Source organism: Equus przewalskii, chromosome 26, assembly GCF_037783145.1.
Source record: "Equus przewalskii isolate Varuska chromosome 26, EquPr2, whole genome shotgun sequence".
Taxonomy (NCBI): Eukaryota; Metazoa; Chordata; class Mammalia; order Perissodactyla; family Equidae; genus Equus; species Equus przewalskii.
The window spans coordinates 6,553,308-6,577,659 of NC_091856.1; the positions used below are offsets into that span (position 1 = coordinate 6,553,308).

Sequence of the window (24,352 nt, forward strand, 5' to 3'; positions counted from 1 at the left end):
GTTTTTAATAAAAATGATTAAAATTAGGTTAAACAGTTCTAAGGGCCAATGCTACAATGCTGTGGTTTGGAATATGGAAAACGTCTTTTTAAAAGTTCCTATTCCACCCAAATATCCATCAATAGACTGGTTAAACAAAGTAAGGTACATCCATACAATGAAGTACCAGGCTGGTATATCAAGGAATGAAAAAGAGCTTTCTATGCTACTGAGGAGCCATCTCCAAGATACACTGTTAAGTGAAAAAAGTCAGGGGCAGAAGAATGTGTATAGGTATGATATTTTGTATAAAAAATATGGAGAAGAAACTTGGAAAAGGAGTATGAAGATACATATATACACACACACAGATACCTATGTATATACATACACACATATATAGTGTGTGTATCTGTGTGTGGGCAAGTATGTATCTTTGCCTGCCTCCTCCCTCCAAAAAACACCAATGGGAGAAACTGCAAGGAGAGGTCAGAGAGGGAATTTAGATTTCCCTGACTAGACCTTTGGTTTTCTAGTTTTGACTTTGGAACCATGGAAATGTTTAATAATAAGACAAAGTTAGATTTAAAAAAATTTTAATACTGGCATTGCTATTTTAAAAATAAACACACACCCATATTACAGATAAAAACATATGAGTGGTTATACTAGTACCATTAAGAATCAAGATTTTCAGCATAAGAGAAAAAAGACACAAATATAAAATTGAGGAAATTAAGTAAAAACCCTGTACTATTTCATTTGAATTGGAAAATACTAGCAAAAACTCAAGATGTGTTTTTCTTTTTCAAAAATACATATTTCTAAGCTCTTTCCATGGGCAGCTTCATTGGCCAATTCTACCAAATATTTAAGGAAGAAATAATTCCATTTTCATACAAACTTTTCCTGAAAATTGAAGAGAAAGGATTACTTCTCAACTCACTCTGTGAGGCCAGCTTTACCTTTATACCAAAAGCAGACAGAGACATTATAAGAAAAGAAAGTTACAGACCAATGTACCCAATAAACAAAATTAGAGAACTTTTGCTAGTGCACTTCAAGACTTACTATAAACCTACAGGAATCTAGGCTGTGCCACTGGCATGAAGACAGACAGACCAATGGACGAGAACAGAGTCCAGAAACAGACCAACATCTGCCCGGAAAAGTGATCTTTGACAAAGGCACTAAAGTAAAATCGAACTATTAAAACACACACCTGCCCATAGGGATGCAGAAAACTCGAAAGAAAAAGGACAGGAAAATATACCATGCAAAACTAATCAAAAGAAATCTTGCATAGCTATATTAATAGAAATAAGTAGACATTAAGGCAAAAAGCATTACTGGAGATCAAGAGATCATAATAATAAAAAGTTCAATTCCCCAGGCAGACAGAACAATTCTAAATTGGTAAGCATCAAATAAAGCCTAAAAATATATAAAGTAAAAAATGATAGAACTACAAGACAAATCTAGAATCATGGTGGGAGATTATTAACACACCTCTTTTGGTAACTGATAAAACAAAAACAATAAAATATAGAAAATTTGAACAACATAACTACAAAACTTGACTGAATTGACACATATAGGATACATACCCCAAAGCTGCAGAATACACATTCTTTGCAGGTATATATACCACATAAAAACAAACTTAAGGGCTAGCCCCAGGGACCTAGTGGTTAAGTTTGGGGCCGTCCATTTCGGCAGCCTGGGTTTGGTTCCCAGGCACGGACCTACACCACTCGACTGTCAGTGGCCGTGCTGTCATGGCAACTCACACACAAGAAGAGGAAGATTGCCAACACGTGTTAGCTCAGGGCGAATCTTCCTTGGCAAAAAAAAAAAACCCTTAAGATGAGTCACAAAAATAGCCTCAACAAGGTTCAAATGATTCAACTTATAAAGAAACTTCTATATACCGATGGATCAAAGATGAAATCACAAAGGGAAACTGGAAAATATTTTAAACTGAATGATAATGAAAATACATATCAGAACTTACAGCATGCAGCCAAAGTGATACTTAGAATGAATTTACATTAAAATAGATATGTAGGGGGAAAAAGCTGAAAAACAAAGAGCTAAGCATTAATCCTAAAAAATTATCAAGAGAACAAATTAAAAACAAAGAAAAAAGAAGTGAATGAGAAAGATAAAAGCAGAAATCAATGAAGTGGAAAACAAATATACAACAGAAAAGATCAAAAAAGCCAAAATGTGGTTCTTTGCAGCGGCTAATAAAATTGATAAACCCCTGGAGAGACTAATCAAGAAATAAAAGAGATGGGCCAGACCCCATGGCATAGTCATTAAGTTCAGCACGCTCCACTTTAGTGGCCCAGTTCATGGGTTCAGATCTTGGGCACGGACCTACATCAGTGCTGTGGTGGTGACCCACATATAAAGTGGAGAAAGACTGGCACATATGTTAGCACAGGGCTAATCTTCCACAAGCGAAAAAAAAAAGAGGAAGATTGGCAAAAGATGTTAGCTCAAGGGTAATCTTCCTCAGCAAAAAAAAGAGAGAGAGAGAGAGAAAATAAATTAATTTCAGGAATGTAGCACAAGTCTTCAACACAGATAATAAGAGAATATTATGAAATACCTAACGATAATAAATTTGGAGATTTAAATAAAATTGAAAAATCCCCATGAAAACACAACTTACCAAACTGACACTAGAATAAATAGAAAACATAAATTGTTCTAAAGTTATTAAGGAAATTGAATCTGTTATGCAAAGCCTTCCCACAAAGAAAACTCCAACCCTAGAAAGCTTTGCCAGCAAGTTCTACCAAACATCTAAGGAGCCAGTAATGCTGCTTACACAACCATTCCAGAGAATACAAGAGGGAACATTTCCCAACTAATTTTATGAAGTCAAAATCATCTTTCAGCCAAATCTGACAAGGAAATTAAGTGAAAAGATAAGTATATATTAGTCTCACTCAAGAAGATAGATGTAAAACTTGAAAACATTAAACTGAATTTAGCGCTATGTACAAAAGATGATACATCACAATCAAGCTGGATTTAGTCTGGCACTTCAGTTTAATGTTTGAAAGTCAATCAATGTAATTCATGACATTAACAGAGTAAAGGAAAAAAATTCTACTACCTACCTCTCAAAAGCAGCAGAAAAACGTTTGATAAAATTCAACATCCACTCACACTTAAAAAATTTTGGCAAACTAGGAATAGAAGGGAACTTCCTTAATCTGATAAAGGATACCTAAATAAACAAATACCAAACAACTTGAGAGTAAAACAAGAAAAGCTGACCTGCTGAGATTAAGAAATAAAGATGCCTGTGATCACTTCTATTAACAATGTACTGGAGTTCTTTGTCAATGTAATAAGATAAGAAAAAGAAATAAAGAGTATACATACACTGGAAAAGAAGAAATAAAAATGTCTTTATTTGCAGACAATCTTATTGAGTTCACAGAATACCCAAAGGGAATCTACAACAGGATTTCCACTTCCAAGCAGGACGTAGAAGGTAGCAGAAATCTATTGTTCCTGCTGTGACAACTAGGAAAAACTGGATTTGTTTTTAAATCACCTTTTTTAAAGATACCAGAGACCACGAAACCAATGAAGACTAAATGAAATTCCAGAAAGGAAAGGACCGTTCCTAAATGAGCAAAGATCACTCAGTGGCCATTTTCTTTCCTATAGGTTTCCTATGTAATTCCTCTTAGAAATTACAACTGTGATTTGTGCAGATTTAGGGCTCAGGATTACACCTGAATAGGCAAAGAGAAAGAGAACTCAGTGAAGCTTTTCATGGTCACCTGGGCTGGAATGGTGGATTGAAAGGACCCTGAAACACACAGCAAGTTTTCCCCAGAGGACACTTACTGAGTGCAGGGGTGGCACAGGAAGCTGGGGGCTGGCCCAGAAAGACACAGTGCATCTCCTCTGGGCTTGTGGTGCTTAGGAGACAATGTCTATTTGTGGGAAGGGCCCACATCAGCATCAAACTACAACCAAGACATTTGTCAGATTTTGAAGCTGCATAGGCAAGGAAGTGCCTAGATGTTAAAAAACACCATGAATTTTTAAGACAAACTGGAAATGTATTTGTGACATATATCACAAATTATTAATATTCAGAATACATAAAGAACAATAACAAAAGGACCACCAAAAAGATAAATGGGCTAAAGATAGCAATTTATGAAAGAAACAGAGATGGCCAATAAACATGTGAAAACATGCTCAGTTGTAATCAAGAAGTTACAAATTAAAACTATCAGACAACATTTCGCCCATCCTATTCAGCAAAATAATACCTAAAATATTTTTTAAATCCAATAATATCAATCCCTATGAAGGGAAAATATTCCTATTAGGTCCAATGGAGGTGCACATTCAATGTTAATAAGACTACACACTAGCTTAGCTGGTGCCTAATTTGCCAGCAGGAAGTCAAGGAATTTTCTTCAATCCCCAAAGGATCTGGCAGAAAGGCTATGAGATAGACCCAAAAAGAAAGGAACTAGTTTAATAGGAAAAATCTGTTTTCTATCTGTGGCCTAAGGATCAGTATGAAAAGGGACAGCAAGAGGCACTGCTAGAGAAAATATAATGTTTTTAACTTTCTCAACCTGGTGAATTAGTGGGCATAATGGGAAAACAGTGTGCTAACAGCAAATACGCATAAACTAGAAGTAAAATAAATTTGGCTAGAGAAGGACTCCACACATTCTTAAATGCTAAGTTAACGGAGTCTGGATTTTATCCAATACTGTGATAAGCAGCCACTGAGCAGCAGAGCCACTGGCAGTGGCAGAGAACAAGGGAGACTAGAGAGAAAGCTACTGCAATAGTCCTGGCAGAAATAACAGGAGCAGGTTTACAAACTTCAACATTACAACCTTTACGTTGCCTTAAAATTCTACTTATGGATAGAAAAAGATTAAATAATACTTGAAGACTATTAGGGGCACAGATATTTGCTTAATTCTCAAACAACACCATAGCAGCAGGTATGCTACATAATGAGGTAGCATTTAATTATTAAGAAGCAAAAACCTTACAATTACATTGATCAATAATATCAGACATAAAGGTGACTTTTTTACAAGCTTTGGTCAAAAGTGACTTTAAGATAATTACAATGTGACATTTTGACAATATAACAAAGAATGACTTAGGGGTATAATAAATGGGTTTTTTTTAAATTAACTGGATGGATCAAATGTTAAAACGGATGTCAAAGGAATCATAAATTTCAGAAGGTTAACAGCTCGCAGATTGGAAAATTAGCAGGTACGTTTGCTTCAATGGTCATTTGCTTTTCCTTGATGGGTTCTGCCTGCCCGCCCACCTCACTAATGCCCAGCAGGATTCCCAGTGGGGAAACCGCCCTATACTCCTGTGCCAGCAATGCCCCCCGTCCACCGCTGCGATTATCCACGGCAGACAGTCCAAAGGGGCAAACGATTTCAACAGGAAGGTCTTACTCTTCTTCTGGTTCCAGGACAAGGACCACTACTGCCTAAGTACCTTTTTCCATTCCCAAAGCATGCCTTCTCCCTAGTGAGGAAAAAAATCCAAAAATAAAACAAAAACACATAACAAAATAAAATCCTAAACAGAAAAATTACAAACAAAGCGTAGAAGCCTACTCAAGGCTCAGGCTAAACCTGTTCATACAAGGTCTGTTTTATGTGCATGAATTCTTCACTGTATATTTTCTTATTCTTTTTTTTTTAACTTCTTTTACTGAAATATATTTGACATAACACTGTGTAAGTTTAAGGTGTAAAATGTTGATTTGATACATTATATATTGCAATATGATTGTCATTACAGCATTAGCTAGCTCCTCTATCACTTCACATAATTATCATTTCTTTCTGTGGTGGGAATAATGAAGAGCTAACCTCTTAGCATGTTTGATTTTTTAATAAAATATTCTTGTCTATAATTAGTTTCTTATTCTTAATGCCTCACTTATGTATAGCTCTTATACAAGCTTCTCAATTTCCAATGTGGAAGGTTCAAGCTGCACTGAAGGCAGACAGGTAAGAGTAACTCTGGTATTTGGGACAGTGTGCTGCCTAATTCAAGGCCAATTACAAATTACTTTCCTAAAAATGCGAGACAGAGTCTGAATGTTTGCACTGACCAGCAAATAATGTACGACATCTCTTGCTGAGTGCCATACAGCCTACAGGCACTGGAGGGCAGCAGAGAACCTGGTCCCACCCGGGGCAGATTGACAGGGCTTTCTACACCTAAGGCAGCATGACCACCAGAGTGGTAAATTCTACTCCCAAACTCCCCGAAAGAGGAGGCTGTAGGAGACAAGATGAAGTGAGATCATGACCCACGGCTGAAGCAAAGGCAAGTTTTAACTGTGTGTCTGTGTGTAAAAATTTTGGGAAACAAAGACAATTACAAAGAACCACTTGTAATCCAACCATCACTGGGGAAAACCACTATTAACATTTGCTTCATTTTGCTGACTTTGAATAAAAATTGCTTAACTAGCAGTGACATGTTTTAACTGAGAAAAAATAAACTCTGAGGTAAGTTAAATAGTAAAGCACCAGCATCAATACTTGCAGAATGGGTATCAGCAGCTTGGAAGAAACTCCTAGAAAGAGAAGAGTAATACTCTTTAATCAAGAGCATTACCAACTCTCTCGATAGCACAGAAGTCAATATTGTGTGGAAAAGCACAAAAATTGGAAGGTGATGCCCAAGAGTGAGATTCTGAATGTGAAACTGTTTCAGGATTACTTGAACAAATTTATCTTCCTTTTTAGGTACACACATTAATGATAGGACCAAAAAACTATAAGTAAGTCTAAAACAGTTCTTAAGACAGATATAATAATTCTAAGTGATAATAAAGCAGTGTGGTGTTCAATTTTTCTCAGTTTTTTCAATTACAGACAACAATGTGCCTCATAATCAATGACAAGTTAGATTTGATGAAATATTGCAGAAAATACTTCACTGTATTGTTGGGAGATAATGAAATAACCTATTTAAAGTACTTAACGTAGCACCTACGAAACTAATGGTTCACAAATGCTGGTCACTTTTCACTATTTATTACTCACTTCTCCCTTCATCTCTTCAACAACTGTGACTGAACACCCACTGTGTGCTGGGCACCATCCCAGCGCTGGGGACAGAGGGGTAAAAAGACAAGGTCCCTGCTCTGCTAGAGTTACATTTTATCACTATTATTACCATTAATATTACTACGACTGCTGCTACTACTTTTAATTGTTTCCACAGGCTAGAATCTTAAATGAAGTTCTTTAATTCTTAATATATAATACATGTACGAAAAAGATGGATTCCCTAACTACAGTATAAAAGAAACCCTCTATACTAAGTCAACAATAAATATATCTTCGCCACAGATGTAGAGATTATTCCTTTCCTGGGCCATCCAGATGGGACAAGCTGAAAGGGCCATTGTCAGATCCGTGATAACTATGACACCCGGCAGCCCGGTCCCCTGCAGGATGAGCGAGGATACCTGCCCTGTGCCATCACGGGACATAAAGGCACTCTGGGCAGTGGGAAGAGGCTGTTCCGCAACGTCCCGTCTCTTTTATTGCCCTGACTTCCTTTCCCTTTTTTCCTTCTTTCTACTTCTTTCCTTCTACTTTGTTCCCTACATGAAACACAACAAATGGAGAATTTAGGGGCATAGGAAGTGAACTAAATTTTACCACTAGGTGAGGGTTATTCAAGCTACAAGCTTTACACTAGGATTTCAAAAAATACTCCTAAATTTAAATAGTTGGAAGCTTCCTGATGACACTCGTGTCAGTTTGAATTCAAAACTCCCCCTACGGTTCCAAACTTTCTAGGGGGCGGGAGGATAGAAGCTGCTCCCTCCAGCTCATACACAGCTGAGTGGGTGAAATCAGCCTGTTATATCCACTCTTGCCTTCTCCAGTTTCAAGTTCTCAGCCTATTTATCTGAACCCTTCAACAAAGAAAGTCCTAGGAAGGGCATAGCAAGAAGTGAGGTAAAGACAGAGCAGAAAGCGCTCCACAGGATGCCACTGGGTGGAAGAGAGGGAGACAGAAGGAAGCGCAGGCAGCAAACCAAAGAAGGGCCTCCTATAATTATGTATTGAGATGGGTTTTACCCGACCAACGAGTAAACCGGCGTGGAAGACAACTCCCAAAGAAGAATTCCCAGCACGTTCTAAGGAATGAGTACATGCACTGCCTCGCACAGGGACTACGCTGAGAATACTCACTTGGAACGTTTTACGAAAATTAGTGCCATTACATTTTGTATTGTTATATAATTATGTTGTTTGCCTCTTGACTTTATGGTCTCACCTCATCCTCACTTCTTAAACAGGGCTGACAAAGGAAAAACACTGTAACACAGCACTGGCAGAAATTCCCAAATGCAATACAATATACAAGATTTGTGGCTAAGATACACAGATTTCACAACTAAATTAAGACGTCACACCTCAATTTGAGCTTGAACTATATTATGAAGCGATAAATAGTCACTAAAGATTTAAAAACGTCAATGCAAGCAAAGGTTGGTTCATACATTTTGCCACATTAATTTCTTCCAAGAACCTACCTTGGGTTTCATCAAGTCTTTCAGCATTTACGGATGGGATAAGCTGGTTTTCCTCATTTTAGTTACTGACAGGATTCATTCTATTTCCTAATATTGAGCCATCTTTATACTACTGGCATAAATTCTACTTGGTAATGGGAGAGTATTTATAAAAGGTACATCTACTTTCCATAACACCTGGTGGTAAGGCAGAGACATTAATGTCCAGGAGATGGCAACCTATGAAAGAAGGCAGTTTCATGACCAAGAAAATGGCCTCAATCGACATACCTGCTCCTGGGAGGTTTTCACTGAAAAACTGAGACAGCCACAGAGAGAACTGTGGGTCAGTTTCCAAAAGCCATCAAGTGGCTCTAAGTATTCCTCAAAATGCCATTAAAAGTCTATTCAAGAAAATTCTTTTTAAATTCAATAATATGTTGAGGGTCATCTATCATAGTGAAAATAAACAGAAATTACAATTACCAATATCACAGTAAACCTGTACAGTGCAGATTAAGCCTCTCCCCCACACATTTTCTCAAAAACCCTAAAGCAATAAGGCCCTCCTCCTTGCCTTTTCTTAACCAAAGACAAATTACAGGTTCAGTGGCTTTTTAAAGATTTTATTTTTTTTCCTTTTTCTCCCCAAATCCCCTTGGTACATAGTTGTATATTCTTCGTTGTAGGTCCTTCTAGTTGTGGCATGTGGGATGCTGCCTCAGCGTGGTTTGATGAGCAGTGCCATGTCCGTGCCCAGGATTCGACCCAACGAAACACTGGGCCGCCTGCAGCGGAGCGTGCGAACTTAACCACTCGGCCACGGGGCCAGCCCCTTCAGTGGCTTTTTATACCAACTTTCTATTTTGGAAATTTTCAAACTTACAGAAAAGATGGAAAAGTAATATAATGAGCACCTGTACACCCTCACCTAGATTTAACATTTCACCATATTTGGTTACCACATTTCCCTTTCTCGCTATACACACACACTTTTTATGGTGCATGCTCAATCAAGTTCAATGATTTTTTTGTGTGTAACTTGCCCGACTGTCCCTGACTTAGTAAGTACAGGGTTTCTGGTACTAGAACAAAGGATTCTACCTTAGTAGAGGGCTGGGCCACACAGTACAGGATTAATAATAATAGAACCAATAATATCACGTATCAGGAATTGCATTTTTGTTTATACACTGACCCATTAAAGATAATTTAAAGACTATTATATAATTCATTACAGACATGTATATATATAAATATATATATAATTCATAACAGACATTTTTAGTCATTTTTATATAGAATTGGATGAATTCTCAGTTTTTATGAGAAATCCAATTTAAATTACTTTATTTTGACCTTCAAAACACTATAGTTACCTGGTAAAAGCTATATACTCGTGGGTTACAGTCTAGCTCCCTCTATTTACTACGTAACCTTGGTCACTCACTCAGCCTAAGTCTTTCAGGGTCTTCATCTGCAAAACATGACATACTCCAGCTCTCTGCAAGTCCAGTGTTCACTCTCACCGGGGAAACTTCACAGCTACTCCTTCTGTCTGAAATACTCTTCTTCCTCTATTTCCCTTAAAAATCTCTATTCTTCCTCCAGGTCTTGTCTCATTGTCTTGGAGAGGACTCCTCCATCCCTCCAGGCTCAGACAGACTCACATTCTCTCAGCGCACCCAAAACCTTCCCTTCACAACAGTTATCACGATGAGCAGTTGTGTATCCACTGTTCTTGCCTGTCTGGGTGTGTCTGGTTCACTGCTGTATCTCTAGAACCTACCATACTGCATTACAAAGGGTAGAAACATAAGAAAAATTGATAAATGCATGAATAATACTATTTAACTCAAGGGGTTGTGGTGAAGATAAATGAAATAATACATGTAAAATCATGCCTAAATCCACAGTAGTTTTTCCTGTCAATCTGACTAGAAACTTTGTGCAAGAACCTTTCCCAGAAATAACACTGTTACTTTGAATGGAAGGTCTGGGTGACACAGTGAGTCAGAAGCAAGGCAGGCAGACTAAAGTATAAGAGGGCAGGACAGACAGGCTGCCACAACTCCAGATGGGTGATTAATAAGAATGTGACATTTGTGGGCAGGACAGTATCTTCATTCTGGAGTCACCTTCTGCCGTTGCTGGGAAGCTTCATATAGATCTTCTGCCTGACAGAAACTAATCCTGGAGCAGCAAGGAGATACACTTGGCTGGAAAGAATATTGTAAGGAAATTCAGACCACAGGAAGAAAAACTGTTTTTATTTGCCTACAATATAATTGTCTAAGTAGAAAATACTATGGGATCTACAAAAAACTTATTAGAACTAATAAGTACCAGTATACAAGATCACTATACAAAAATCAATTGTCTTTCTATATACTTGCAATGAACAATCAGAAATTAAAATTTAAAAATCAATCAGCATAAAAACATAAGAAATACTTAGGAATATTACATCTCACAAAAGATGTATAAGAGCTAAGAAAAAACACCAGACAAATCCAAAATGAGGGACATTCTACAAAATACCTGACCTCCTCAAAACTGTCAAGGTTGTGAAAAAAAGGGAAAGAATGAGAAATGGACAGATGAGAGGTAGCTAAGAAGCCCTGATAGCTAAATTCAATGTCCTGGATCTTGGAACAGAAAAAGGACATGAGTAGAACAAATGATAAAATCTGAATAAACTCTATAGTTTAGTTAATAGTAATGTACCAGTGTTAGTTTCTTAGTTTTAACAAATGTACCACGGTAATGTAAGATGTCAACATTAGAGTAAATTGGGTAAGGAGTATAGTGGAACTCTCTGTATTATCTTTGTAACTTTTCTGTATCTCTACAATTATTCCCAAAATAAAAAGCTTATTTTAAAAATATCATCTGCAATAGCTTCAAAAAAATACTTAAGGGTAAATCTGACAAAGATGTGAAAGACTTGTAGACTGAAACATTGCTGAAAACTGTAAAACATTGCTGAGAAAAATTGAAAAGACCTAAATAAATGGGGAGATATACAATGTTCATGGATTAGAAGATTCAATGTTGTCAAAATGACAATTCTCCACAAATTGGCCCAAGGATTCAAAGTAATCCCAATTAAAATCCCAGCAGTCTTCCCCCCACCCCCCCAACTTTGGCTAGAAATTAACAAGTCAATTCTAAAAGTCATAGAGAAATCCAAAGCAACTACAATAGCCAAACCACTTTGAAAAAAAAAATATAAAGTTGGAAGATTTTACACTACTGACATCAAGATTATTATAAAGCTACAGTAATCTACAAAGTGTGGTATTGGTGTTAACATAAACAAACAGACAAATCACAGATAACAGATCAACAAAAACATAGCAGAAAATCTTTGCGATCTTGGGTGAGGCAAAGATTTCTTAGATATAGCATTGAAAGCAAAATTCACTTTAAAAAAAGATAAACTGGACTTCATTATAATTAAGAATATATGCCCTTCAAAAGACACTCTCAAACGAAATTAGAGGTTTCACACTTCCCGATTTCAAAACATATTACAAAGCTACAGTAATCAAAACAGTGTGGTACTGGCATAAAGACAGACATATAGACCAATGGAATGGAACAGAGATCCCAGAAATAAATCCTCACATATATGGTCAAATGATTTTTGACAAGGGTGCCAAGACCATCCAACAGGGAGAGGATAGTCTCATCAACAAATAGGGCTACAAAAGCTAGATGCCCACATGCAAAAGAATGAAATTGGTTCCTTACCCTGCACAATATACAAAAATTAACTCAAAATGGATAAAGACCTAAACATATGACCTAAAGTATAATACTCTAAGAAGAAAACATGGGAGCAAAGTTTCATGACATTGGATTAGTGATGATTACTTGGATATGACACAAAAGAAGAAGCAACAAATGTAAAAACAGGTAAATTGGACATTAAAATTTAAAACTTCTATAAAGAGAACATAATCAACAGTGAAAAGGCAGCCTATAGAATGGGAGAAGATATTTGCAAATCATAGAACTGATAAGTGGTTAATATCTAGAATTTATGAAGAACTCCTATGATTCAACAATAACAAAAAATAACCTGATTTGAAAATGGGCAAAGGACTGGAACAGGTATTTCTTCAAAGAAGATATACAAATGGCCAACAAACACATGAAAAGATGCCCAACGTTACCAATCAGCAGGGAAATGCAAATCAAAACCACGATAGGTAGCACTTCACACCCTTTAGGATGGCTATTATCACGAAAACAGAAAATAACAAGGGTTGGCGAGGATGTGGAAAAATTGAAACCCTTATGCACTGCTGGTGGGAATGTAAAACTGGTGTAGCTGCTATGGAAAACAGTTCCATTTTTTAATTTTTGAGGAACTGTCATATGATCCAGCAATTCTACTTCTGGGTATATATCCAAAAAAATTGAAAGCTGGTCTTGAAGAGATAATTTGTTTAACCATGTTCACAGCAGCATTATTCACAATAGCCAAGAGGCGGAAGTAACCCAAGTGTCCATCAACAGATGAATGTATAAACAAAATGTGGTCTATACACACAATGGAATATTATTTAGCCTTAAAAAGGAAAGAAATTCTGACACATGCTACAACATGGATGAACCTTGAGGACATTATGCTAAGTGAAATAAGCCAGCCCCAAAGGGCAAATATGGCATGATTCCACTTATATGAGGTTCCTAGAGCAGTCAAATTCATAGACATAGAAAGCGAAAGGTGGTTGCCAGGGGCTGGGGGGAACGGGAAACGGCATTGTTGTTTAATGAGTCCAGCATTTCAGTTCTGCAAGATAAAGCCTTGGAGACCGTTTGTACAACAATGTGAATATACTTAATACCATTGAACTGTACAATTAAAAATGGTAAAGATGGTAAATTTTATGTTCACAATTAAAGATACCCTTAAGAGAGTGGAATGGGAGAAAATATTTATAAATTACACATGTGAAAAAGAACTCATATTCATAATATATAGAGAGCTCTCAAGACCCAATAAGAAATTATTATACCTGTAAATAATTTGACAAATATGTTAAATTAACTACAACGACCACACCAAGTGTTGGCAAGAATATGGAACAACTGGAACCCTCATACACTCTTAGCAGACATGTAAAATAGTACAAATACTTTGGAAAACAGTCTGCCAGTTTCTTAAAAGTTAAGTATACACCTACCATATGACTCAGGTATTTCACACCTAGCCATATGTCCAGGATAAATGAAAGCTTATGTATAAAGAGTTGCTCCTGAATGCTCATAGCAGCTTTATTTGTAACAGCCCTAAACTGGAAACAAACCAATTGTCTTGTCTGTCAATAGGTGAACAGTTAAACAGCCATATAATGGAATGCCATCCAATAATAAAACTGAATGATACACACAACAATCTCAAAAGAACCATGTTGAGTCAAAAACAACAACACCACCAACAGACACACAGAACACACAATGTCTGATTCCACTTAGACAAAATCCTGGAAAATGCAAACTAATCTACAGTAACAGAAAGCTGTTCCATGGTCCCCTGAGGCCTGATGGGAGGACAGAGGGACCACAAAGAAGCACGAGGAAGACAGATATGTTGGTATCTTGATTGTGACGACGGTTTCATGGGTATATACACATGTCAAAACATTAAATTGTATAAACTTGTGCAGTTAAGTATACCTCAATAAATCCCTTTTAAAAAAATCAAATCCTACCAAAGAACAATCTGCCTAATAGGCATTTCTCTCCAGATCACAGGATTCTTAAGGTCCTTCCAGTTCAAAACCTCTACAATCCAACTGGCACATAAGGGATTACCCAAAATATAGTCTAGTCTGTCTTACAATCTCTAAAGAGAGAGTGGAAAATGTGAATGAACCATCAATAAGGATTTCAAAATGTCACTTTTAAAAACTGAGGAATTACTCATCAAGGAAAAAATATTTAGAGAGAATGCACAATGTCTCAGATATTAACTCTCATTAGTAAAAAAATAATTTTGTAGATCTCTCTGGTGTATCAAAAAGCATCTGAACTACAGCAAGTTACTCCCATAAAAAGAGAACTCGATTACTAGCCAGGATGCCAGATTTATCTCAAAGGTAAATTAATCTGTTTAAATGATAGAATAAATGGTACTTATGGTTCAACAATAGTTACTTTTCTTCCCAATGACTGTAAGCTTGAGAGCATAATTTCAGATTTTTTGGTTCAAATTCAGTGAAAGTAGGGACTACTGTATGCACTGTAATGCGTAATTAAATACATGAAGAATAGAAAGATTTGAGACGAGAGCCCACATGAAAACCATCACGTTTCCCCATTAGCGAAAGGTGGGAGGAAAGATCCAGAAAGCCGTGTGGAAATGCAGTCCATGCTTGCACTGACAACCTTTTATCACTCCCTTCATTCTATCCAGCTGTGAATCTCAGCAGAGAGAAATGTGGGGTATGGCTTGTAAGATTCTGAAATGCTTTGCTGTTAGCCTTTTCTGCCCAGCACAGAGTTTTACCAGTAAATCCCAAAAGTGTTTGTTGAATTGAACAGAAAAGAAGCCCAGAGACCTGTGAAGGTGTTTGGTCAGGAGATCTGGATTCTACATCTGGCTTGGCTAGACGGGAAGTCGTATGACATTGGTTAAGCCACTTTATTTCCATTTCCTTATCAGTAAAATGAAAAATTAGTGCACACACACTAATCCTAATTGTCAGGTTAAGTGAAAAGGATAAGAAATTTGCAGAATGGGAGAGTTCTGTATTCAGGCCAACTTACCAATAATTCCAATGTAACAAGCTTTTCACGAGCAAGCTCTGTCTCCCAGAAACTGTCAGATGCTTGAAATTCAGAGATTAATGAGTAGTTTGGTCTCCACTTAAAAGGGAGTGTTAAAAATAAAGAAAAGAAAAATGTTCCTGCCTTTGAAGAACTGACATTGCCACTGGTGAGACAACTAAGACACAATGAACCAGAACTAGAAAATGCAGTGAGTTTGGCACCAGGAGAGAGGAAAGTTCAAGTGTAACGGGAGCACTGAGGAGGAAACTCCACTGTAAGCTCACCTGCTCAAGTCAGAGAAATCTGCCACGTGTACGGAAAACCAGGAGGATTTTACAGGGGATGCTCTACTGGGACAAGCGAAATCCAAGAGGTGGGCTTTTAAGAGAGTCTAACCTGAGTTTCTCAACACTCTCAATAATTAATCAGTAATTACAGCTCAAAGATAGTCTAAGCCAATCTGAGTAGAATCCTTTATATAACAGAAACACAAAAATCTGAGATTGTTTTATCTGAAATGACTACAAATGGTATTTCTGCACGATTCTAAAACTAACAGAAATCCATTTTTTCCTAAAGCTATATTTCAATTTTATTGATTGATTTTGGTATTTGCTTTCTTAGAAAACATTGCTAGTTAGGATTTACTGCCTACAGGCTTGCCCTACTTGTTAATGAAAAGAATAAAAACAAAAACAAATTTTTAAAACCCTTCACAGAGGCAAAATGGAAAGCAGTGTTTTAAGTACAGAAAGATTAAATATTAACATTTTAACCAAGGTCACTCTTTTTGGTTTGTTCTCTACGTACAGCATTTAAAAAAAGAAAAGAAAAACATGTGTGCATGCATTTGTATTTGTATTTGAGTGTGTGTGTGTGTGTGTGTGCGTGCCTGCGTGCGTGTGTAGGACACGTGGGCAGAGGAGAGTTTCTTCCTACTTCCTACTGAGGTACTTACAGTGCTGATCACAATCAACTCTGGCAAACACTACTTGATTTTCATTTGGATATTCTTCCTTAATGACATTGGAAGCTTCTTCAAAAATTGGATGCAACATCTGGCTGAAACGACACCTATGCATAGAGAAGGATACCAGTTAAAACTGAAAAGCAGAAGCAATAACACCTCATTTCAGTTATTATTCACTGATGTTTAGAATACGTACGATAAACAGATTTTGAGACAATCACATACTAGTTAATTTACTCACGGATCCTGATGTCATTCACTGGAGATGAAGACCATTTTAAATTCAAAGACTGTACAAATTAAAAGATTTTGGTTTTTTCCACCTTAAGAAAATGGCCAACGTTATGGAGCACACAGCTAAGGGTCTCTCACCGAGGCCACAAAACAAGTGTGAAATAAGCCATCTAAGATGCCTCTACTCGGACTCGTAACTACTAAGACCTGAACATTTACAAAGGAAATCAGCTTCCTCTAAATAATGAACTAATTTTAGACTACTGTACAAAACTTTTAAAATGGTAAGTTTATTGCAAATATTAGACCAATTCACCTGACTAGCTCAATCAAATCTCACAGGCAAGTTAGTATACTAAATAAATAAGCTGTATGAAAAGGATATATAGTATATAATGAACTGTTTCCCCCAAAACTTACTCTAGGTTAAAATGGGCTTTTGCATCTATAAACATATTAAATATACTAAGTCCAGGAGCAAAATTTTAAATTCCTAAACAAGATTTCCCGTCCATGTTTCCTTGTCTGACCTTTCTGTTTATTTTGTTTTTACTTTTAAAAAAGGGCACAAATCCCACAATATTCCAGAAACTTGACACTTCTGATTCTGACTGTCCCTTAATCAGACCAACCATTTCACAAATATATGTTGTGGGTCATTAAAGGGACCTGATAAGAAAGAGGAGAAGAATCAGATGAGCAGACAACCAGCTGGGTTAGAACGGTCATTCTCATACGAAAAACGTATTGGGTATCTGTTAACAAAAAGCAAACTATAATTGCTACTATGGCTTCCAGAGCCCTTTTCCACTAAGAAATTTACTTAAATGAAGCCTGTAAACTCTTTAACCCACATGTGATTCGGTCATACATATTAACTATGATTCAACAAAAATATCATAAAGCCTGTGAAAGGATGCCCACTTCATACTTCCTGCCTGTTTCTTTTGTATGTATCTCTTCCAGCCCACTCCCCTGACTTCCTAAGGAGAGGTCCTAGAGTACATGAAGGAGACACAATCTCTATCTTCAATCTCATGCTTTCAAGTGGCTCTCTCCTCTTTCAGCATTCTTAACTCCCATCTGGGGTAGGTGGGTGGGGTCTGCGGACATCAGGGACCATGTCTTATTGGACTACATATTCTAATAAGCATTTCAATAAATGTCTGTTAAACGAATAAAGTGATAAACTAGAGGAACTGGAGAGGCTGGGATCACAGGTGTGTGGGTTCTTAGAGCTTGCTGAAAATGGGGTGCCGGAGGACAGGGAGGCAAGGGCTGGGGATTGGTCACTGGTTTCTTGAAGAATTAGGATATGGCCTAGTAAAGAATCAGAGGGCAGGCTTCTGGCTTAAGAGCAAAGTAAAGACATACATTAAGGGCTCCTTCTTTCTGGATTGTCCAATTTGCTGCCCGGGAAGCATTTAAGTACATTTCATCTTTAAACAGATCAGTTTTAATACCAAAAGGTGAAAGGAGAAGACAAAATAAAAGCTCAACTGCAATATTACTGCACCATCATACACATGAATCCACACATACGGAAAGTTACAATTATAAAAGTGACGTAACAAAAGCAATACATCTATTAAAAAGGCCTGAAGAGTCATCTGAATCCAATCTCCAATCTAGTGCTTGAACCAACTCTTTACAAATCAACCAAATGGGTAAAAGTCATCACAGGGACAATTTCGGAGCACTTACTAACATGATGGGGGTGGGGGGGGGGGGGCGGGGAGAATTAGCTTTGGAGTCAGACATACCTGAATTTAAATCTCAGTTCCACCAACTTACTAACCATACGACCCTTCTGAGCCACAATTTCCTCAACCTATAACAGAGATTATAATACCTACCTGTGGGGTAGTTCTGAGCATTAGAACAATGCATGTGAAGAGCCTGGCACATAACCGCATTATTAAGTACCTGCTATGATTTATCACCCTCTGAGGTCTATCAGTATTTTTAGGCAGTTCTACCAGAGAATCCTTCCTTAACCTATGCCACATCCGTAACTTCCAGAGGGAACTCAGACTCTAGCCTTTCAGGCCACACAGAGTAAGTCTACGTCTTGTGGCCAATTACCTAAGTTTTTTCAGTTGAATAAAAGAGTACTAATTCATGAACAACTCAAGGTATTCTTTGGGTAATATGTTTTCCCAAATAATTGTAATTAGTCCACATTTCCAATCTAATTTTTGCAACAAGGTCAAAGGCACGTTCTAGTTCTCTTTCTTACCACACACAAAATCCCTCAACAAGAGAAGCATGTTCTAGTTTTAGCTCTGCCACAATCTAGTCAGGTAACCTTGGCAAAACACTTCACTCCTCTAGATCGTGGTTTTATCTTTAAAGTGGATTGGACTAGATAATCTTCTACCCAATTTTGTGGCTATTGTTACATCTGGACAATCTTAAGTTACCTTGGAAAATGCTACCTTTGTTATACATTTTATAAATGCTATTTTCTCTGTATATCTTCAACATTTTACTGACGTTCTTTAAATACCTTTACTATATATCATTCACAATAAATATTTATTATGTACTTATCTGCCAAGTATTATGCAAAGTGCTTTGGGATTAATACTGAAAAAAATAGTTATGGTAACTTTTTACAAAGCTAACAATGTAGTGGGGAGGCACCAACTAAATTAATGCATACAAGTATTATGATTGGGTAAATATGAGATGCTATGGGAAGATACAAAAAGGGTTCCTAAGCTGACTTGAGAGCAAGGGTAGGGATACTCATCTAGGAAGGTGACCTGAAGAAAGTGGCACCTAATCTAAGACTTGAAAGATGATTACAACTTAACTAGGTAAATAAATGGGTGAGAGAAGAGCGATCTGTTCAGGCAAAGAAAATATCACGACTAAAGGTCCAGTGACAAAAGAGTAAAGAATATTACAGAAACTGAAAGATATTCAGTATAACTAGAAAAGAATGTGGGAGTGGAGAGAGGCAAGACATACAGCTGTAGAGGTAGGAAGGGACCATGTCATCAGGAGCCTTCTAGGCCAAGGTAAGGGACTTACCTAAAGGTAATGAAAAACCATGTAAGAGTTTTAAGATGAGGTGTAAACTAATCTAATTTGCACTTAAGGAAAAACCACTCTGGCTTACTTTGTATAGAATAGAGCAGAGACACATAAGACTAGAAGCCCAGGAAATAAATGAGGAGACTGTCACAGGAATCTAGGTGAACCACAGGACTGTGGCCTGACGTAGAGCAGCCGCAAGGAGGAGGCAGTGAGCCTGAAAAGGTCAAATACGACAGAGTGCCTAGGAATAAGGATTATGCGAGTGTTTCAAACCTCTCTCCAGCTGAAGTGCCCTTCTTCCTATCCCCATGTCACATTCATTACCATCTACTACATATTATGCCCTTGTTCTAGACTCTGGGAATACTCAGTAAGACAGTATCTCAGCCGTCAAAGTTTGTTTGCTAGGGCACAAACAAAGATAAAAGACAAAAGGATGTAGTAAGAAAAAGAAAGCAGTACATAGGGTACCATATGAACACAGAAGACAGATGCTGATTGGGAAGGGGAAAGGAATAAAGGCTTCCTGGAAGTAGCAGCAGATGGTATATGTTAAAAAATGTCAACGTTATTGTTCCTTCTAAACTTGCCACACCCAAATGCTCACCTTCAAACACTGCCCCACTTCAGGAAAAATACAGAACTGCATGAGGTACTCTGTGTGTTTCTGTGTGTGTATGTGTGATATACACACATGAGATATTTTGGGTTTTTATGTTACCTGCTTTTATTTTAAGATGTGGGATAATGCAATCAGATATATTTCTCTCTTAAAACACAAATGCTCACCAAATTAAGCTACTCCATTTGTGAATGAGCCTTAATTTAATTGATTTTGTTTATGGAACATGGTCTCACAAAAGAAAAAGGCTTCCCCACTCATCCCTTTCTAGCACAGAAACATTCACCTTTAGCAAGTTAAAAAAAAAAAAATGATGCAACCTCCCCCTCCCAAAAATAATAAGATTATTACTTACCAGTCAGCATAAAAATTTACTAAAGCAACATCAGCATTGTCTGAAATTGAAAAACAAAACCAAACAACCTAAGTTATTTGTGTCTACATAATTTTGACATAATTAAAGACTTAGTTTTCATCATGGTCTTTTTCCACAGTAAAGGTCCTCTAAAAATACACAGTAACAATTAAGTTACTTCTCGCTCACAAACCCATACATAGAATCATGGATGGCTTACGAAATTTGTGGGAGTCTCTCTTCCTTTTTTCCTATATCCTTCATCTTTATACTTTCACCAAATGAATATAAAATACAAAAGGGGAATCAAACCCAGATCAGGCAAGTAAGCTACTACATTGCCCACTCTCATAAAAAGTCAAGTGGAATGACCTGGATTTTAATAACCTATTTTTTCACCTTCCATATTAATGCGTAAGTGAGAATTAGCTCTTCAAATAAAATCCTATTTAACAGAAAAGACCTGTATAACCAAGTCATTTCTAAGTCTCAGATGTCCCACCTAAGTGCAACAAGTAATCTACAACTAACAGCGTTGCATAAGATGTACTTTTTCTGGTTCCCATCCACTTAAGTTATTCTCTGTTGCAAAAATAACTTAGTATCATTTGCATATCCAGATGTGAAGAGGTGAGAAAGATATATTTGTTCTTTTCGCCTAAACCTAATACAGAGAAACTTAGATAACTCCTCAAGTACTCACAAAGATATTCTAGAATTTGGAAGATGAAAGGAGTGAGAATGATATGTCAGTTTCAACTTTCTTCTTCCTTTTTTACCTTCAAAGCCCTTTTTATCCACTTGCCTATTCACTCTAAAGGAGTGGTTCACAAACTGTGGTCCCCGGACCAGAAGCACCAGCACCGTATAGGAACTTGCAGAAATGCAAATTCTTAGAGTCAGTCTAGCAGTCACCATCAGAAACTTGGGGCCAGGCCCAGCAGTACAGATATTAATAAACCCTCCAGGTGATTCTGATACGTGCTAAAGTTTATAGAACCACTGCTCTACAGAAATCTCACAATGCGGGAATAGACTTTTTAACATTTAAAACCAGTTCCAAGGACACAAAACAATATATGCTGCTCAATGAATAACACCTTATACCTCTATTCTTTTTGGTTTTGTTATGCTCAAACCAGTGGTTGAAATGGAGCGCTTTAAAAAAATCATTTACGCACTTTGTACATTTTCTTAAATCTCCTAAGTTGTGATTTTCTATCAACCACGTCTTCACCTTCCCTCCAGTACTTTTAAAAGCAAGAAATGTTTCCCCCAAGTTAATTCCATCTACAAATTGTCAGCAAACAAAACATTCACTAAAACACTTTTTGAACTTAACTGGACCAATGACAATAAACGAGATCAGGTGATTTAGTTAAAAATTTAAAAAGACCAATTCCTCGGCTGCGTCCTAAGGTCATTAACATTCAGCACTGCACAGTGGAAACGGCTGGCCTCTAAGTAGGCTTTAGCAAAATACTTCATGAATTGTTAACAGTGGAATTTACAAGAAGGTAAAGAAATAAAACAAAACCAAAAGTTTACTTCACTTGTAACACAGGAAAGCAGACTTACGCTTACTAAAAACTTAAAACCAAAAGTCCTTTGTTAATTCAGTGCACCGTGGAATTAGTCAGAACGTCAGCTCGTCAACTGTTCTAGATAACTGAGATTTTACTTTGTTTCTGTATATAAACTAACTCTTTATAGAGAAGGAAGTGTACTTTGTTTAAAAATATCAAGGTACTTACTTAAAATGTCATCTATATTCTCTGTATCAAGACTTGTTATTTCAGTTGTTACAGGAGTAAAAACCCAAGTTACCTGGAAATTTAAAAAATATGAAATTGATAAATGTTTCCACAAAAGGCAAATAAAGCATAAAGTCTAAAAAGGAAAAGAAAATTTATGAATAAAGTTAGTTCCACCTGTTATTTACAGAATCATCCAACAACTGGTTTTAATCTTTACTATCTCCTCTAACCCTTCGCTAGGTCAGCGAAATAGAAGTACAACTTCTCAAGCGTGGAAACTGCTCAAATAAGGCTTCTTATACTTCCAAATATATAAAAGAGATTATTTCTAAACAATTAAGAAAATTGAGAATTTACTCACTCTGTTAAATTAATACTTTCAACAACTTCATCTTTATGGCACCACAAGAAAAAAATTGCCAAATTATTCTTAGTTTTGAAAGAATATAAAACCAAAGCTACGTTTGCTGATTCTATCCCACCATGTTTCTAAGACAGAACAAAATAATGAAGAAGACGATTCAAGAAAGACTCTTCAAATTGTGAACCAAAAGCCCTTCTTGCCTCATCTTCACTTACTGGTGATAACAATGTAAGTGACAGGCTTATATTAAAAAGAGAACAAGAATGTTTTGCTTCCACTTTAACATTTAACATGTCTGAACCATAAAGTGCACATTTATCAAAGAAAATCTCCGTTTTCTAGTTGCAAAACAAAGAAAAGATACAATTTTAAACTCAACTATCAACTGTTTACTTATTTTTATATAAGTATATTTTATTTTTAGGTTCCATCTTTAACAGGCTACATGGTTTGATGTCTGACAGTTTTTTGTTCAAACCAGAGTTTGCATATGGAAATTTATTCAGTGAACCGTTGCTTTTTAGTGAGTGACAACTAACGGCAGGCCCTGATCCAGGTACTGAAGACTACTCCTTCACCCACCCGTTTCACGGACACTTTAGTACTCAGAACGGTTGCAACTCAAAAATTTTATAATTCACCAATTCAATTTCTAATGGTATAAAGAGACGCATTGATGCCGGTATGAAAATAAATCCCGCTAATTATTTGAAATGTTTCTATAAACTTATTCTTTTCTTAGAAGAAGCCTAAGAATAATATGTCTTATTTTCAAGTTAACATAATAGGGTAGCCAATAGCTGGCTACTATCTGCTAGCAACCAATAAATTCTACTCTCTTGAAAGTAAGACAGATAATTTAAAATCCCTGAATATTTGACTTATATAACTAATTCCATTATTTTCAACACCTCAGAAATTAACTGGAAAGATCAGACTTCCTTCACTAATCATTACTTACTATCCATATCTCAGTTAACAGATCCTTTCCTCATCAGTGTATGATCAGCTCTAGATAATTGTGTAACCTGTTAAAAGATAAACTGAGGCATATTAAAATTTTTAAGACTTTATTGGAGCAAAAATCAATTTGAATCAGGTAGTATCCAATCTAACAGATAGAAGGGGGGCCCAAGGAGCTGTACTAAATGAAAAACTTTCATAGGCAGAAGGGAGTGGGAACAAGGAAGTTACACTAGGCAAAAAAGCGGGTTGGTTACTGCAAAATTACTTCCCTGTAGGGGATGGCAGGGGTGTATCAGGCAGGTTACCCAACTAGCGCTGATCAGGCGATTCCTCATTGACTGGTTAAGATTCCATTTCTGGGGCAGCTGAAACTGTAAGTTGTCTCGGGTTGGTGTTGTGGGGCTTAGCATAAGTGACTCCATTTTGGGCCTGTTGTCTTGTTTTTAACAATCCAATTATATTGGTATAGCAAAAGTTTAGAGTGGACTGTGTGAAGAAAAATTCAAGATGATAACACAAAAATATTATCATCAAGGGGCTGGCCCCGTGGCCGAGTGGTTAGGTTTGTGTGCTCCGCTGCAGGCGGCCCAGTGTTTCGTTGGTTCGAATCCTGGGTGCGGACATGGCACTGCTCATCAAACCACACTGGGGCAGCATCCCACATGCCACAACTAGAAGGACCTAAAACGAAGA

General features: G+C 37.0%; 1 protein-coding gene across 8 annotated transcripts in view; it reads right to left on the bottom strand.

Moving 5' to 3' along the window:
* Positions 1–24,352, bottom strand: part of ERP44 (endoplasmic reticulum protein 44) — a 76,362-nt gene that overhangs the window by 25,345 nt on the left and 26,665 nt on the right. For all 8 annotated transcript variants that reach the window (XM_008518003.2, XM_008518002.2, XM_070595275.1 and 5 more), the window contains exons 2-4: positions 22,327–22,399; positions 20,573–20,612; positions 16,305–16,420 (exon numbers count right to left, since the gene is read on the bottom strand). In XM_008518003.2, coding sequence (XP_008516225.1) covers positions 16,305–16,420; positions 20,573–20,612; positions 22,327–22,399 — 229 coding nt within the window. The remainder of the gene's footprint in view (positions 1–16,304; positions 16,421–20,572; positions 20,613–22,326; positions 22,400–24,352) is intronic.